At 50.3% G+C, this 18,548-nt stretch overlaps 1 protein-coding gene across 4 annotated transcripts in view; it reads right to left on the reverse strand.

The window, feature by feature from the left end:
- The window catches only part of PPP2R5C (protein phosphatase 2 regulatory subunit B'gamma), a 122,688-nt gene that overhangs the window by 48,205 nt on the left and 55,935 nt on the right, over positions 1-18,548 (reverse strand). For all 4 annotated transcript variants that reach the window (XM_037031753.1, XM_037031754.1, XM_037031755.1 and 1 more), the window contains one exon: positions 3,382-3,581. In XM_037031753.1, the coding sequence (XP_036887648.1) occupies positions 3,382-3,581 (200 nt within the window). The remainder of the gene's footprint in view (positions 1-3,381; positions 3,582-18,548) is intronic.

Raw genomic sequence — 18,548 nt, forward strand, 5'->3', positions numbered from 1 at the left:
TGGGAGTAAAAAGTAATAATTAATTGGAACATAATCAACGAGGGGAAAAAAGCAAACAAAATATAACCAGAGACACTGAAATTAAGAACAATCTAACAAAAGCCAGAGGGGAGGGGGGAGGGTACAGTGGGGGGAAGGGTTTCTAGAAACTACTTATAAAAGACACACGGACAAAACCAAGGGGGAGAGTGGAAGCAAAGGAGGGAGGTGGGTTTGGCTGGGTTGGGGGAGAAATGCAGACAACGGTAATTGAACAATAAAGTAATAAAAAAACAGGCAAAGAACCTGAATAGACCCTTCTCCAAAGAGGACACACTGGTGGCCAACAGACATGTAAAAAGATGTTCCATGTCACTAACCATCAGAGACATGCACATTAAAACCACAATGAGCTATTATCTCACACGTCAGAATGGCTGTCATCAATAAATCAACAGGCACCAAGTGCTGGTGAGGACGTGGAGAAATGGAGCCCTTCCGCACTGTCGGTGGGAATGCAGGCTGGGGCAGCCACTGAAGAAGCAGATGGAGATGCCTCAGAAAATTAAAGATGGATCTGCCTTTTGACCCAGCATTCCCTCTTCTGCTAATATATCCAAAAGAACCCAAAACACGGATTTGAAAGAACATAAGCACCCCTGTGTTCATTGCGGCATTATTTACAATTGCAAAGATATGGAAACAGCCCAAGCACCCATCAGTAAATGAGTGAATAAAATAACTATGGGACATTTATACAAAGGAATACTACTTGGCTATAAAAAAGAAAAAAAGAAGAAATAATAAGTAGTAAAAATTATTTTTAAAAATTAAAAATTTTAGGCCCTGGCTGGTGTAGCTCAGTGGATTGAGCGCAGGCCCACGAACCACACAATCTCGGTTCGATTCCCAGTCAGGGCACATGCCTGGGTTGCAGGCCAGCTCCCAGCGGGGGACTCACGAGAAGCAACCATACATTGGTATTTCTCTCCTTCTCTCTTTCCCTTCCCCTCTAAAGATAAAGAAATAAAAAATCTAAAAAAAAAATGTTAGCAAGTCTTCAGGGCTTTAGTACCCAAAGTGGTTCTGGTCATGCACACTGCCTATGCGAAGTGCAGTGAGAGACTGATTCCGGCGGGCAGGTGGTCCGCACCAGCCACCTGAACCTCATTCTCTGCACACCCTTCCCTCCTGCGGCAAGGGTGGGGCTCAGGGGCTGCTGGCAGCCAAGGTTCCTCAAAAAGAGCAGAACCTCCCATACACGTAACTTAATATAGAATGAACATTATGTGTTTAGGAATTTAATATGCAATATATTAGTAAACTTAAATTAAACTTAATAGAGAATATTAAAGCATTTAAAATCAATTGGGAAAATGGAATATTCAACACATGGTATGGGACAAATGATTTTTCAATCATTTAGAAGGCAATAAAATTATACCCCTACCCTGTACTACTCAAAACAAATTCTAGGAGGATTATGAAGTGACTGGTGAACAAAAAAATATGAAAGGATTGGGAGAAAATATCAGAGACTTTTCTTGTGATTCTTTTTCCCTATGATTCTAGGGTTTGGGAGGCCTTCCAAAGTAATCAAGAGTTGAAATTAAGAGAAAAAAATGAAAAAAAGATATTCCCCAGTTTTTCCCAATCTAAATGGGTGAGGTTCTGGAGAGCTCGCCGCTCAGCACAGGTGCCGGTGCCTGCCCTCCAGGAGTGGGTGTGGGAGAAACCCACACGGCCTTTGCTGCCCGTGGCGACGGCACACCAGTAAACTCGGAACTCCAGTAGTTAACAGTAGCATTAAAACAATCCAGTCAACCTCAGCTCCTGACAGGAACATTACTTTCATCTTCTCTTCCAAAGCAAACGTATTTTGAGAAATAAACATATTTTAGTTAAACAAATCTAATCAATTCTGAAATATATAGCTTTGGGGGAAAATAACTGAACTTAAGGAGTTCAATGACAATAAGAATTTAAAATTTTGTATTAAGCAACAAGGACTCCCTAGTAACTGGGGAGTGCTAATTTCAAAGGCAGGTAAGTATCAACAATCGAAAAAAAGGGGGAAAGGTGAATTTCACAAAGCCAGCGCTTCCTGAAAATGTGAGATGGAACTAAGACAAACAGGTCACCCAGGGCAGAAACAACTCGGTGCTGGGGTCAGACGCCCTCTGTCCTTGGCTGTGTTCTCCACCAGGACCACCAGCACGTGCGTGGCTAGTCATCTTCCAGGCGCATCTGGCCTGCAGTTCACGTCCTCCGCCCAGGCTGGGCGGCCTCCGCACGGCAGCCGTGTCCCAGGGCCCATCTGCAGCTTGTTACAAAGCCTCCAAGTGGACATGTCTACAGGCTCTGGGTAGATGACCCTCTCCCACTGTTTGAAGGGGACACGCACTGTAAGTTCTGACCTCATGCCTTGCATAGCAAAGAGGGTTTGGGTTATTTTGTTTTAGAGGATTGTTTTTGTTTCCATCCATTTTTATTTGGCCTTTCCTATCTTTGTCTTTTCGTGTAGACCAGGTATTTGAAAGGGCAAGCGATGGCTACAGGTGTCATGTGCAGCTTGTTTATCCGTTATTTCTGGATATACCTTGGATGGGAAATCGCATCTGAGGTTCAGCAGGCCCTGGGGTCACAGTCACCCTTTCCCCTTTCCCTCGGTTCAATACCTATTGTTTCCCCTCTCAAATATGTAATTGTATTAATTCTTTCCATATGAAAGAATTCTCATTTAAATAAAAAAAAGGAAAACTGAAGTTCAAACAGCAAGAGTTTTAGTGAGTTCAGACGAGATGTTTCCACGCGGTACTGAGGTCACAGTGAGACCCTGCGAAGATGTCTGGGACTCGGCCGTGAGACGGCAGGGGCCCAGTGAAGCCCGCCGAGGGCCGGCTGTAGCGTGGAGCCGGTGGGTCCCGACACGGGCCTGACAGATGGAGGCGGCTCAGCCGTTGGGATGGACCACGGACAGCAGCGAGGCCGCCCCGCCATCTTCACCGCGCCCCACCTGAGTTTTCCTGTGTGTGTGTGTAGAGCACGACCACTTCTACACTGTGTATGGGAATGGCTATACTGGTGTTCTATGTGTTAAAACCAAAAATTTAAAGCGGGTAATAAGTCCGAATAACAGCTTTACCACTTCTACCCATCTGGTCATTGTGAGAGTTGAATGAACAAACTCTGCAGCTAGTCCCAGAGGCGCCTGGTCGCCCTCACTCTCACTTAATCACTGCCATCCAGGCCACACCACAAAGGTTTCCATTCTTCGAGGCATAAGCAGGAACTCTGGGCCAGGGGAACAGTTTCTGCGGGAAGTGTGTGTCAGGCTCACACATCCCCGGTTACTCTAAGACACCCGAGTCCCGGCCACGGCGCGGCGTTGCACTCACTTACCATATGGACCACTTCCGGGTAGATGGGCTCTGTGATCACATTCCGATTATGGGTGATATATTCCACCATCTCACTTAAAGCAGCTCGTTTTACTTCCTTCCACTTTAGGTCACTCAGTGGATCGGAAACAAAGTCAAAGAGGACACAACACTGACGTAACTTCTGGATAAAAAGCTTCTCTTGATCAGCAGGAGGAACATCTGGAATTTAGAATGCAAAGTACATTGATTGCTAAAATGCTTAACCCCAAATTATTGTAAAACACTTTAAAGACTTCTACTATTTTTATTTTGAATTAATAGATATTCAAGAAAAAAGCAGATGGGATGGGGTGGATAGAGGTTAAACATTCCTTAAAGAAAATGAAAATGAAAAAGCCACTGATCGCTGCTCAGGTCACATGCTTCACCTCACACGCTGATGTCTGGAGTCACTCTGAGCGCCGCTCAGAACAAATCCCCTCTGAACACATTCGTTCGGACAGCACCTGAATGCCAGTCACCACACGCCAGCACTGTGGGGACCGTGGAGCTCCAGGCTGACGAAGACCTGGTAGGGGGCACAGACACCCACACCACTGCGGCAACTGAGCTCCCAGGTGCAGGCGAGGTAAGAAAAGACACGGGAGGACACTGCCACAGGTCCGCTGCTGCTGTGACCCCACAGGGAAGCCCGGAGCCGGTCCAAATGAGCTGTTACACACCCCCAGCAGGAGTGTCCACCCTGGCGCTCCACAACACGCTTGCCATTCCTCTTTCTGGGCTATGGTCAGCACATGTCACATCCGATGGCAGCAACACAGGACAGCTCCAAGAGTAACAATCACTGCTACTGACTGGTGCCTACCTGGGTCAGGTACATATCTACATTTTTTTCATGAAATCTTGACAGTGACACAAGATTAAGAAACAGGTCTAGAGGGTCAGCATAGGGCCGGGAAGTAATGCAGCTCTGTATGACTTTCCAGAATTCCAGGAAGCTTGGGCAATTCCTGTCTGCCAGTGTGAGCCTGACAGCTTCCCCAGGGTGGGGATGAGAGCAGGGTGATGCTAGCAATGGGATTTACTGATCGATGCTGAAACTTGTCTGTGATGTGCAAACTGTCTTAGAAGATCTGGGTAACTCAGCGACCACTATTTTCCAAGTGATCAATAAATGGTGTTTCCAAACTGTTCAAGGACAGAAGAGCCATCCAAAGTGCTAGACAGCCCTCTGGGTTTTCACGTAATAAAATGCACAGACAGCTCACTGATATGGTTTCAGATTCCACGTTGCTGAGAGTCAGTGTAACATCAAAGAAAACGTCCGCAATGATCCCCACAGGCCACGGGCACACCCCTCTCCCCCAGCAGGCCTTTCTCCTCTGCCGCCAGGACAAGGTGGCGGGCAGGACTCAGAGGCACGGAGGGGAATCCAGCTATCTCCTACGAAGCTAGACAGAAAAGATTTGCAAAAATATAAAACAATGCCATCCTCTCACTGAATTTGTTTTTGTTTCAGAAAACATGGCTATTTTCCTAACAGTATGTTACTTCTGTTAAGATAAAATTGGTTTGTGAGGGGGGAGGGCTGGGGGGGTGAGCTGGGAGTAAAAGACAGAAAACTGTACTTGAGCAACAATTTAAATGTTAAAAAAAGATGTAATAGGTTTGCCATTTTAGTGATGAGTGAATGAATGATGCTTACACTGTTTAGCGGGTTAACTTCAAATGAGGCCAACTCCGACAGCTAACCCATCTCACAAACCTCTGTGGGGTCCCGAGCCACCGAGGTCACTGTCCCACCCCAGCCAGCCCCAGGTGCACGCGCTGCAGGGCTTTCACGGGTGCAGCCCTCACCCTCCTCCCCACCCCTAATGTCCACCTCCAGTTCAGGCCCCTCCTCAGGCCTCTCCTTCCTTCCCAGTCGGGGCAGACGCACTCCTCTGAGCCGGCCATTTAGCACTTCCTCACGCTTTAAACAGGTGGCCATCTTGCTTAGCACTTCTTCCCCAACTGGACGCATTTGGAGGGCAGGTGCCAGGTGATGGTTTTCCAGCTCTCTGTCCCCTGGCGCCCAAACCCGAATCGACCCACTTCGAGGGGAACCGTGTGCCTCTAGTGCCTGTACTGCACGCAGCAGGGCGAGGGCATCAAGGCATGTACCTACCGGACACTTCAGAGACGATGGGAACCAAAATTTGATTCATAAACACTAATTACCCAGGACTGTTCAACCATTTTATTTTTTTTTTATTTTTTAAATTTTTTTAAAAAAATATTTTATTTATTTATCTTTAGAGCGGAAGGGAAAGAGAGAGGAAGAGAAACATCAATGTATGGTTGCTTCTTGTGCATCCCCTGCTGGGAACTGGCCTGCACCCAGGCATGTGCCCTGACTGGGAATCGAACCGCGATCGTCTGGTTCGCAGGCCTGTGCTCAATCCACTGAGCCACACCAGCCAGGGCCTGTTCAACCATTTTAAATAACACCATTTCAGTGCTTGAGTCTCTCAACATTCAATCATCCAGCCTTTTTCAATGAAAAGGCTTCATTTTCTGAATGGCCTTCTTGCCTGTCTTCCCCCCTCACTCACTCTGACACCCTTTGTTCACCCTCCAGGCTGCGGGGTTACTTCACGAATTCCTTCTGCAGTCACAGCTGGCGAATTTGGAACGGATGGTATGCTCGGGTTCTCGGCGCTGCAGATAACTAAAACCCCCCCCGTTTACCCCAAAGGGCGCCCCTGACACTCCTCGCTCAGGATCTACTCTTGTCAGTGTGGCTTCTAAGATATGGCAGGGACCCCTCTGGGCGCACCCCATGACCCTCCCGAGGCAGGCACTGCCGCACACATGCCGAGTGCCTCGCCCACAGCCCCCGCACTAAGGGCCACGGCACAGACGTGACTGTGCAATACACTAACACAAGGGCATCAGAGTGCGAACGATGCTGGGGTCATCCCAGGGGGCAGCAAAGACGTCTCACACCAACCAAAGGCCCTGAAAACATCAGCCCCTTCTAAAGACAGGACAGTGACTGGCCTTCAGAAAAAAAGACTCAGCTATCACCAAAACAGTGAAACAAACACATTACAATTAAAAAGGAAGAACCGATGAAAACCTTTTTCTCCCATAACATTTCAATCTGAGATTCCTCTAAAAGGTAAGAAAATCTTAACTCTGAAAGAAATTATGTCAATTCTTTCAGGGTTCCAGGCAGTGAAGATGTTACTATATTGGTTTTGTTTGTAGTTTATTTAAAAAGTTGGGGATTATAATCTTATAACCTCTTTTTACTTTTTAAAACCTCATTTGGCTATTTTTTATAATTTCACTGTTTTAAAAATATTTCTATCATAACAATCAAAGTGAACACAATAGTAAAAACATTACATCCCTAGTTACTATAAAATATTTCCATGTTTCTTTTAAAAAACTTTTTATTTACTTTTAGAGAGAGGGAAAGGAAGGGAGAAAGCAAGGGAGAGAAATATCAATGTGTGGTTGTCTCTCTCACATCTCCTACTGGGAACTGGCCTGCAACATAGGTAGGTATGTGCCCTGACTGGGAATTGAACCAGTGACCTTTTGGTTTGCAGGCCAGCACTCAACCCAGTGAACCACACCAGCCAGGGCTCCACATGTGTTTTGAATGCAACTTAGTTTAGCTGCTTATTGGTCACTATATTGAAAACAAATCTTCACTTCCTGTTGTTAATAGGACTGTTACCACCAGGGAATAAAAACCAGCGGAGGTGGTGAAAGAGTATGCCTTAGGCCTTTATGTAGTCTGAGTTTTTAACAGTATAAAAGTTATTTTTGTAATTAAAAACAAAGTCTTGGGAATAAATAGTAGTGGAAAAAATACACACACAAGAAAAAGCCTTGCCCTGGCCTGTGTGGCTCACCCGGTTGGAGCGTCCTCCTGTAAACCAAAAGGCTGCAGGTTCGATTCCTGGTCAAGGTGCATACAGGAGGCAACCAATCTGTTTCTCTTTCACATCAATGTTTCTCTCCCTCTCTTTCGCCCTTCCTTCCCCTCTCTCTAAACATCAATAAGCATGTCCTCAGGGGAGGATAAAAAAGAAAAGTCTTTATAAGATAGCATTACTAATATTCAAAGAAAAGAAATCATGACCCTAAGATTTGACTCCAATCTTACAATTACTTCTTGGAGCAGAATGAACAACATAAGAGATGTTGAATTCTGCCCATGAATGACTGGGGCTTACTTTAATTCCAAACTGTACACAGACTACTAATGCAGACACACTTGCTTCACAGCGTGTCAACGGGCAGTGCTGATCCCAAGAGAGTATCAACCAAACAGCACAACTTGAGGCGAAACTCAAGAGCAGCCTGTTGGAGTTGCCCAAGGACAAGGCTCTCTGACTAGAAAGGCCACCGGCCAGGAAAAGCCCCGCGACACCACCGCAAGTCCAGCACCGCGCTGACACCGCTGACCGAAGAGAATGAGGACAGCAAACGGGCTAGCACCGTTCAGGTTAACAGTAGGAGTATTAATTCACACTTCCTTTTACTGTTTTTGAAGTTAAGAGCCGTAACATTCTTCTACACAAATAATATCACAGGCACCTTATGTCTGTGTAAATCTCTTTGCCCTACCCTCTCCCCTGATATTTTCACTGATTTGCTGTGGTGAACTTGGGATACTTCTTAATGAAAGCTGGGGGAAGATGTATGGACATCCTATGTAAAACCTGCAGGGGGAGACGGCATTGACCTTGGCATTGGAAATAACACAAAGAAGGTGGAAGTAAGAATGTATGTATTATTCTTTTTAAAAAGCTTTTATTTATTCTTAGACAGAGAGGAGGGAGGGAGGAAGAGAAAAAGTGTGCAGTCGCATTTCATGCGTCCCCTACTGGGGACCTGGCCTGCAGCCCAGGCATGTGCCCTGGCTGGGAATTGAACCAAAGACCCTTTGGTTCTCAGGCTGGCACTCAATCCACTGAGCCACACCAGCCAGGGGTCTTTTAAAAAGATTTATTAAAGGGAAGCCTGCAGTTAATAAATAATTACGGTCACCACGAGAGCAAGTGGGAGCAGTCACGTCTGCCTTGGCAAGTGCTCCTGGTGTCTTGCGCTGCGGCACAGGGCGCAGCACAGGGGGTGCACCCGGTCCTCTGACCCCAGACCTCCAAGCTGGGGACGAGCCGGGGGCTCCCAAGGTGACAACACACTACCACTTGTATTTCCTTCTGCTACAAGGAATGAAAAAGATGCACTAGCGTTTACCACACAAACTGATACACGCCGGAGGTGTGTGCTGGTGCTCGGGGGCCGGCGCGTGTGACTGAGTCTGGAGGTCGGGCGAGGCTGCGAGGAGCCATGTGGCGTGCACACAGGAATCTGCGACGGCAATCCCGTCACAGCCACCTGCAAGCAACCCGTGCTGCACCTGCAGAGGGACTGACAGACGTGACATGAGACATCTTAACCCCCAGACCGCAGGATGTGGTGTGATGAGGCCGAATTACCCACCATTGCTGTATGCGAAGAAGCATCAGGTGAACTCCCCTCAGAGGGATAAAGAGAGCCTGGCACACCTCTACGTAGCAAGTCGCGGTGGCGGGAAGAAACACTCCCAGATACAAAAAGGACCAGGTTTCCGCACGACCGCTGCACAGAGGCAGCAGAGCCAGACTGCTCTGGTACGCGGATGATGGCTTTTTCCAAATAGCTGTGACCCCAATGCCACACAGAGACAGAGCCGCAAAAATGACAGGCCTAGAGAATGCCAAGGCAGAGGACAGTGCCCCAAAGGCACACTCAGGAGGGCGCAGTCTGCTTCCTGTCCCACACATAGCACAGCAGGAGCAGCTTGGCTTTCAAGGAGACCACACATCGCCATGTCACCTCTGAGTGCTCACTGGCTTCCTCAAAGGCGTGGCGCACGGGGCACATGAGGGTCTATGACAGTGTGCAAGTCGTGAGCCCACAGGAGGTACCTCAAACAAAACGGAAATGAGCGAGCAATTTCTCCAAAGCACAGAGCCAGGCCTTCGGCCATGGTGTCGCCTTGTCTTCTGACACATGGGTTCTCGGTACAAAGTGAGCAGGAGTGGAGTTAAATCCCACTACTAACGACCCGGCATGAATTTGGCATGCTTCGTTAGCATGAACTAAGCTCTACTTAGCTCGATTTCCTTCATGAGGAAACTTAGCAGATGGCAAGTTCCCCCACCAAGAAGGCAGAAGTTCAGCAATATTATTCTGTTTTTGAAAGAGTAAATCCATGCCCCATTTTCTGGCCGCCTTGCCCCGCTTCCCGTGTCCACTGTCCTAGACCGTGTCCACAGGTGCAGGCCCGCCTTGGCGGCGGCCACCGCTGCCCGCACCCGCTCCGCGCAGCATGAGAACGAGACTGCCTGTCTGTCAGAGCCGGCCCTTCGCCAGGCTCTGCTGCCCTGGCTACTCGTGGCCTTCAAGCTTCCCTCATCGGTGCGGGGAGAGCCCGGTCTCTGCAACGCTGACTGCCCCACTCTGTGAATGTGGACTGTTTCTCCAGGCAAGTTTTCCTTCAGAGTCTTCCAATACAGCTTTACAACTTTCTCCTAAAAATGTGTTACACATCAGTTTTTAGATTTATTCTTCAGGATTTGTTACATTCTGATGTTATTGTAAAGAACATCTTTAAAAATATTTTAGCTGCTAGAAAAAAATGATTCTGAGTATTATTTCTCTACCTACCTAGCTTGCTTAACTCATTAATTCGAAGAGCTACCTGTCCATCCCTCCGCTTTTCTGGGTGCACCGCTCTTTCACCTACAAATGCCAACGCTGTTCCTCCTCCCACCGAGGGGCAGGCAGCCTCACGCCTTCCCCATCGCACAGGGACACGCACACCGCCCCATCACCACGGCGGATGCCCGTGCTAGGACTCTGGGGCTGACATTCCCCAGACGAAGGAGCTGACCTATGGGTCCAGTGGTCCCCACCCCAACAAAGACCATCCAATTGGATAAGTGGATTCTAAACTGCACACCAACACGCAGGGGGGCCACACCAGCCGGGACCCTTGCAGAAGAACAACCGGAAAGCACGCTAATGAAAACAGCTGAGCCCTGCAAAGCCACACAGAATAGAGTCCAGAGGGGGCCTGAGCACATGTGGATACCTGACTTACAACAACTGAATCACAGAAAGCGAAGAAAGGCCAAAGTCAACGCATACGTGGAACAAGTAGGTACCCAGAGAAAAAAGGAAGGGGAAAGAGAGGGGAAAGAGAGGGCAGGGAGAGGGAGGAAAGGAAAAAAGAAGTTGGATCACATTATATACAAAAATAAAATATAAGGCCCTAGAAGGTTAGAACTTAAATCTGAAAGACAGAGCTCTAATGTTACTAAAAAATACAGAAAAGCATCTTAGGTAGAGGAAGAGAGAGAAAAGGACTTACGATATAAAACAAGGAATCACTGAAAGATTGATAAACTGAACTACATAAAGTCAAATGCTTTCCTTCGTCAAGGCACCACCGAGAATGAAAAAAGACAAGCCACCGAACAGGGGAGCAACGTGAGTACATACAGGCAACAGATTCGTGTCCAAAATGTATTAACTCTTCCACCAAATCAGTAAGAAAAATCCGGAGTACCGAGAGAAAAGGAGGCAAAAGTCCTAACCAGGCACTTCCCCAAATATACCCAAATGGCCAATCACATATACACGAAAGGACTGTCACCCATTAGTACTGAAACTAGAGAAAAGTACATTGAAACCCCAGTGAGATGCCATTAGACAGACACCCAGCGGACCGACAATCATTCAACAGTCTGAGGACACAGTGCTGGAAGGCGCTGAGCTGGGGCTCCCGCACACTGCTGATCGGGGCTGTAGGGGTGGAGGTCAAGTGCAGGGCAGACATGTGCCCATGCATGTAAGCCAGTGAGGCTCTCACACATGTGCTCCACAGTGAACTGTGTGGGAGGGATGTCTGTGGCAGCACCCGCATCCCAAAGCCCATTAGCAGTGAATATTTTATAATGTCCCCAAACTAAAGAGCTGAGTGACGTGCAGCTACACACGAAGGGGGTAAATCTTGCAAAATACTGGGGCGTAAAAGAGGTGAGATCCGAAGGATTAATTCAGAATGACGTCATTCATACAGAGCATAGCCACAGGCACCCTGGACCTAGAGAGGACACCTAGAGGGTGTCTAGTCTGGCTGATGTTTCCCTGAGTACTGGCCTTGTAACTGCCCATCACGCTTGTTTTATGGGTTTCGGTAGGTGAGTTGTATCTCAAGCAGAATACGTTCATATGGCAAAACAAAAACAAACACAAAGCCCCTCTCTCCTCCCACAGGCAACCTCTGGCCCCAGCTGGGGTGTCCCGGGCTGCTCCGACGCACAAGCGGGCAGACCGCATGCACCTCCATGAGCCTCTTGCACACGCTGGGGGTGACTCAGCACTGAAAGCCTCCAGACCAGCCTCGATTTACTTGGGACTGGAAACACACACACACGCAATCCCAACACATTTTCAAACGTTCCTCTACACAGTGTTTCTGTTGAAGAATTTCAGCCCTGGATAGCTTTTTTTTTTTTTAACGGAAAAACATTTCCCAGTCAAAATGAAGTTCTAAGTGATCTCTAATATTTCTCTGTTTATATAAAGTTTCTCCCTCTCCCACTTTAAGAAAGGATCAGCAATTATAATCCCAAATATGTAATGTAACTGGGGTAGGGCATCAACCTAAAAGCACCCGGCGCGAAGCAACTGGGATGTGGGGCAGGTCTCAGAACAGGCTTCAACCCCACCCACGTGGCCTGCATCACCGGGGTTCAGTCTAAAAATGTGTATCCGACACGCATGCCAAGCACCGCCCTGGGCACTGACAGCAGAGATCAATGAAAACATCACAGTGGTCTCCCTTATCTATGGTCCCAGTTACCTATGGCAACCGATGTCCAAAGATATGAAGTGGAAAATTCTGGAACTAAACAATTCATAAGTTTCCCACTGTGCGGCACAGCCGTGTGCCACATGTACCAGGCTGGAACTCAAAGTCTACACAAACCGAAGGTGAAATCGAGGTCTCCAAAGGAACTGCTCGCAGAGGCTCTCTGTGCTCTGGAACCTCGAGGCCAGGGGTCCTGGGGCAGAAGAGCACGCAGCGCGCAGCGCAGAGAGGTCTGCACCGCAGAGGCCTTTGCAGCAGAGGGGGAGCACGGCCGCGATCGGGGAGTCACACAGATCTGTCCACAGGGGCGAGAGGCAAGACGCCGGAAGCAGGGAGATCGCCTTCCAGACAGAGGCTGGTCCACGAAGCTAGCCAGCGTCTGGGGACGCTGCTTTCTCGGGAGGCGACCACGGTGCTCCAGCGCTGGCTCCTGAGACGCTGGACTGGTGGGCATCGTCCACCTCTTCCTCCACGAACCCAAACTTCTACAGCTAAAAAGCACGATGAACGCGACCGAATGAAACACTGCCTCTACGGAGATGAGGTGAGAACACCAACTCCAACTGCGACCCTTGGCATCCACATAATTTCACAACTGAGTTAAGCCTTTCCAACGGCTCCTAACTTGATGAGTTTCAGAATTACGACAACTTTCTCTCTGTTAAAATGCAAGTATCAGACTTTGTCCATTCTAATAGATGCATTCCCCAAATTCATGTCCTCCAAGTCGAGTGCGTGTCACTTGCAGCTGTTTTCTTTTTCTTGTGACCCTGAAAAGATGGGTTGCCCTCCACACGGCAGTGGCTTGGCCTCAGCGAGACACCAGGGTCCAGCCCCCAGCACAGATGTCGGGCCTGCCTCTGGCCAGGCTCCTCAGCGGCTGTTCCGTGTAAACGTGGCCCCGAGCCCCGCCCGCTGTGTACTCGGCCTAGTGTCCAGGAGAGGCAGTGACCCTGGTGATGGGACGCAGACAGGACTCTGCAGCACGATGCCCCCGCCGGGAGTGCTCGTTTGTTTGAGAACGAGTGCTGTCAGCCTCATGGGTCTCGTCTGCTGGCGTTCCAGGGGAAACACTGGGAGCAGCAGGCATTCCTTCCTGCCACCAGCCAGCTGAGGTGACAATGGAAGGCTGGCCTGCAGTTTCTGTGTCACCACACTTCGGCCTTAAATGTGCTTCCTGGGAGATAGCCTGTAGCTCAGAAACCACGGTGAGCGTTCCCGTGAACCCCACCGTGCAGGCCACTGGCCTGTCGCACAGACCCCAGCCTATGTCCTCCTCCCTGAAGGGGCAGCTGTGCGCCGCCGGGGCCAAGTCTGGGGTGGAAACCCACTCAGGACGAGCAGATCTCCTGTGGATCCCAGAGCCCAGGGGCTTCCACACCCTCCCGACCCGAGCCTGAGGCTCTTCCTCCCTCCCTCCCTCAGAGGGATGTTAGCCACCCACCCTCCCTCTTGGCTTTTCCATGATTCTTCAGCCTGCCTTTATTCGAATACACGAAGGAGTGACATGCACTGTCCTAACAACTCTCTACCACTGGCCCCCCACCCACCTCCTCTTTCTCATGAAATTACAGTGAAATTTTATAAGACAGGTACTTCCAGTTCAAAACACAGCTGGTTCTGGAAGGCCCGCGGGGATCCCCGTGACGCTCACCGTCAGGACAGAGGAGGCGACACCTCGGACAGGCCGTGTCTTTCACCTCCCGCTCGGACAGGTGCGTGCGGTGCAGCACTAGAAACCAAACCCTGGGACCGCACATGTGGGGGAGCGGCAGCTCGTCCTCCGAAGCACGAGGGCGAGCACCATCTCAGGACATTAACTGCTCTGATCACAGCCGACTGACGAGAAGATGCCGAAGGAAGACTCCAGAACTCGGAACAGGTGCAGCGGCAGACCGAACCGCGCAGAGCCCTGGGGAGGAAGGCTGGAACTTGCACACGTCCGTGGCAGTTCCCTCTGAGTCCCAGACAGACGCGAGGGGATCTCCGTGCGCCTGCGCTCTCTCACGGTCCTCCTGGGCTCCTCACACTTCCACTGGCCAGGGCCGCAGCCGGGAGGTCCCGGAGGGCCCAGCCCAACGGGCTGCAGGGCTGTGAGCCCCCGGGGCTGGGAGATGCTGGCGTGGTGGCTCACGTGGGGAGCCACAGAGCTGAGGACTGTGTGTACACGTGTGTCCCCTTGTGGGGAAGCGAAGCAGAGGAAACCAGAGCTGGCTCCCTCTAGTGCCCACCCCCAGGGTCTGCTCGCTGATACCTGATGTCATTCAGCAGTGTCACTATTAACCTGGGCTGGGTTCCACGCTACACCTCATCCGGCCATCAACTAATCCTGACAAGAGGCCCACAGTGGTCGAGACACAGCCAGTGTGGAAGAATGAATGACAGGCCTTCCTGTCCCCATGGGTCCGGCAGCCCTGAGTGGGGAGTGGCCCATGGCCTCCTGGGAGCCGGACAAGCCTTCCTTGGGCCCCTGACCTGCTCTGACTCAACCTCTCGCTATAGTCTTGAGAGGGACGGAGGCTGAGAGGGGGCATGGTCTCCTCTGTCTACTCTGTCTCCCAGCAAGTGACAGGCACTCAGCAAATGTGTCACATAAACCAGTGACACCGATGAGGACAATACCGCAGATGTTCATAAGCAGGGACTCTCTCTCAGACAGAGCGCCCCTGGGCCAGGTGCATGCCCAATGCAGAGAGTGAGAAGGAACCCTGACACCTCACTGTCCCAATGCAAAGAGGATGAAGAGGAGGCCCCCCCAGGGCGTGGACACAGTGAGACGGAGCCCCTGGAGGGCTGTGCCGGTCGGAGATGAGCCCACAGCGGGTGCGTCTACCTGTACCTGGCAGATGTGCCCAGCCAGGGCCTGGTCCCAGGTCTGCGACACTGGAGGTGACCTTGGGGGCGACATCTAGCCCTGTGCTCGCTCTCACGCCTGCAACCCCTCAGAGAGGCCCCCTGACGGCAGGTGTGATGAGCAGTGGCACTGTTCTGCGGTGCGTCCCCCGGATCTCGTCACAAGGGCTGGCAGGGCTCTGAGGCTGCGAGTCCAGGTGGTCCCCACCTGGAGCACACACAGTCGGCCCCCATGGTGGCTCACCAGCTGTGCAAAGCAAAGCACCAAGGGAGACGCCCAGTCTGGAGTGTAAGGGCACCTATCTTCTGCTGTCATGGGGTGCAAGGGTGCAGACAGACTGCCCAGACCACATGCACCTCTTGCTGCTTTACAAAGGGCCCAAGGACATCATGCTGCCCGAACCACACCCAACTGTAATACGTTGGGTGGGTTATCCACGAAGTTGACCGAACAGCCCGTTCCCCTGGAGAAGAACATGCCACCCCAACACCTATTTTTACGCTGCGTTAAAACGAGAAATGCTCTGGTGTTCTGATGTCTGTTGAAAGACATTTAGCCAATCCTTTTCTACGTGTCTGAACTCAACTCCCATAAGAAACTAAAGGGGGAGCGGGGAGGTACGAGAGGTACAGGGGCAATAAAACGATGATGGCGACTCGACTTTGGATGGTGAACACACACACAGTAGTATATACAGAGGATGTGTTACAGAATTGCACACTTGAAGTCTATGTAACTTTATTAAACAATGTTACCCCATATATTCGATAAAAAAAATTAAAAAGCTGCACAAGAAACTGAGATTATCGATTCCCAGTCAGGGCACATGCCTGGGTTGCAGGCCAGGCCCCCAGTGGGGAGCATGTAAGAGGCAACCACACAGTGATGTTTCTCTCCCTCTTTCCACCTCCTTTCCCCTTCTGTCTAACAATAAAATTACAAAAAACCCAAAACTGGAACTTAGTATTGAACTGCCAACTATTTGATGCATTCACATGGTATCAGATATTTTTGAAGAATTTTGTTTTCAGAAAAGTGATACATGTTTGCTGTGAAATAAGAACAGGAAAAGTCAAACAACGCAGAGCGGGGAGCGCAGAGAGAAGTGCCCCCCAACGCAGCTTCGCCGGGTCTCCGAGTGGACAGCATGCCAAGCCCTGTCCGTGCGTGGCTGGGCACCAGGCTCCCCAACGTTCCTTTTTCTGCTGCCCCCCACTGCATCGGAATGCCCCTTAGATCGATAAATAGACCGACATTGTTTGCAATTGTTTGGAATTTTACTGTACATATGTGCTATGATTTAACCAACCAAACCAGTATTTTTGCAGTAAAAAAGCTATAAATAATGCTTTACTTTGTAATTACAGGAGGAAGATGGAACATACTTATCTAGGAAAAGGACAGTGAACTTTGTGAAGGGCTTACACCTTCAAGGCAATGGGACTGCTAGCCAGAGGGCAGGTGGGGGAGGGAGGCTGGCTGGATGGCTGGGAGACAGGTGCAGGGCAGTGGTGTGGCAGGGGAGCCACCCGGACGCAAGGTGAAGCCCCAAAGGCTCCCAAAGGCTTGGCGAGAGTGGCCACAGGCCCCCAGGAGCAGGGTGGGGGGCAGGGCGGCAGGCTGAAGGAAAGGCCGGAGACGCCATCTGCGGCGGAGCCCTTGGCCCCGTGAAGCCTCTCCTCTGCAGGAAGAAATACCTGAGAAAAAAGTTTTTTAAAACAACGTGTTTAAAGGCATCAACCAGACGGTGAGGACTTACAGGCTCAAGAAGAAAGGACAAGGGCACCGCAGAAGGAGGAGCTCAGCCTCTGGGGACGGGAGCCCAGGGTCTGGTGGCAGAAGCAGCTGCCTGGACCCCGGGGACCCTGTGAGACAGGCCACAGGGCGAGACCTGGACGAACAGGTGAGACTCGATGAAGAAAGTTCTTTGTACCTTTCTTCAACTTTCCACATATCTGAACTTATTCAAAAAGTGAAAAACAAACACACCACAGAGACAAGGAACGGAAGTTGAGTTTTCCCGAACGTCACCTTCAGATTCATGGAGACATTCCCACGCACTTTCCTTTGACCTCTGACCGGCTGCGCAGTGAGTGTGGCCAGAGCTGCCCTTGCCCCCTCTTTCTGCCCCGCCCTCTACCCCCCACACCCTCCAAACCAGCTCTTGGGCTTTACCCGTTTTTGTTTTCAGTTTCCTAATTATCTGTACAGAACACAGGGTTTTTTTACTTTGGTCCTTTTCTCTTTTAAAAAAAGTATTTAAAGCATTTCTTCTTATTCTTATTTAATCACGGTCTTTGCACATCACCCCTGTAAGATGCTACCTAACTTCACCCAGCCATTCGAAGAGGCACGGGGACCTGGGGTCTGAGAGCGCAGCCCTCCCCAGGCAGCCAGGCTCAGAGTGCAGTCCCCTGCTCACCCACTGCCCTTTCGTGGGTTTGCCAATCCTACGTGTGGCTCCTACAGCGTGAATGTAAGGGGTAACTGCGACAACAGTGTAAGTGCTCAGGACAGCCCTTGGGCAGCGTAAGGGCTCCCATTCCTAGCTGTCACTCACCTGTCAGACTCTGAGGATAAAGCTTTCACCCCAGTGGGTGAGGTCCCTGCCTTCACGGAGGGTTCACTCAAGTGAAAAGAGAGATAAGCAGAAACAAACCAAAACACCAATGGAACAATTTTAGGAAAGAAGGAGCCCTAGTGATGGGTCAGATGGGGCTGGGGCCTGACCCAGAAGATGACTGCGGCTAAAATGTGGAAGTCACAGAGGACGGGGCAGGGCCAAGCCCAAGGGCGCTCCGGTTCGGAGGCCTGGTTCCACCTACTCCCATTTTTACCGAATTACATGAGAGAATGTGGTTTCCACTCATTCCAAACTTTGAGAACCCACAGAGCCTATCTCTCTGAACGGTTATGTGTTAAAGTCACGGCACACACCTGTTTCCGGAAGTCTCCCCTGGTTTGCTCTAGGAACTCCCGGTCACCACCTGCTCTGGGAATGGGTGTGTCTCCCTGCACCCTGGGCCTCACGGACTGGGTACCCCCAGCTCTGGCCAAACACAAGGTCACATATGTTTACGGCGGCTTTGTCATCCTGTGGACTATAGCTCCATGCGAGGGAGCGATCCTGCCTGCCTGAATCTTTTTTGCCTGGAATTCACCTTTGCCCAGAAGGAAGGTCATGGCCCCTGCTTTTCTGTTGCATCTGCCTAGCAAAAACAATAACAACAACAACAACAACAACAAAACAGTGTAAATCGAGCCACTTCAACAGGGAACTGGAGCTGCCAGGCGAGGAAGGTTTAAAGTGGGCAAAACAGCTCTTGCACCGGCCCGGGGCAACCTTGTGCCCCGCAGAACAAGAAAGCAGGTGCAGCTATCACGACTACTAGACTGATGAGTACTG

The sequence above is a fragment of the Sturnira hondurensis genome, unplaced genomic scaffold (genome assembly GCF_014824575.4).
Source record: "Sturnira hondurensis isolate 20B ecotype Veracruz unplaced genomic scaffold, ASM1482457v3 Scaffold0021143, whole genome shotgun sequence".
In the NCBI taxonomy this organism is placed as follows: Eukaryota; Metazoa; Chordata; class Mammalia; order Chiroptera; family Phyllostomidae; genus Sturnira; species Sturnira hondurensis.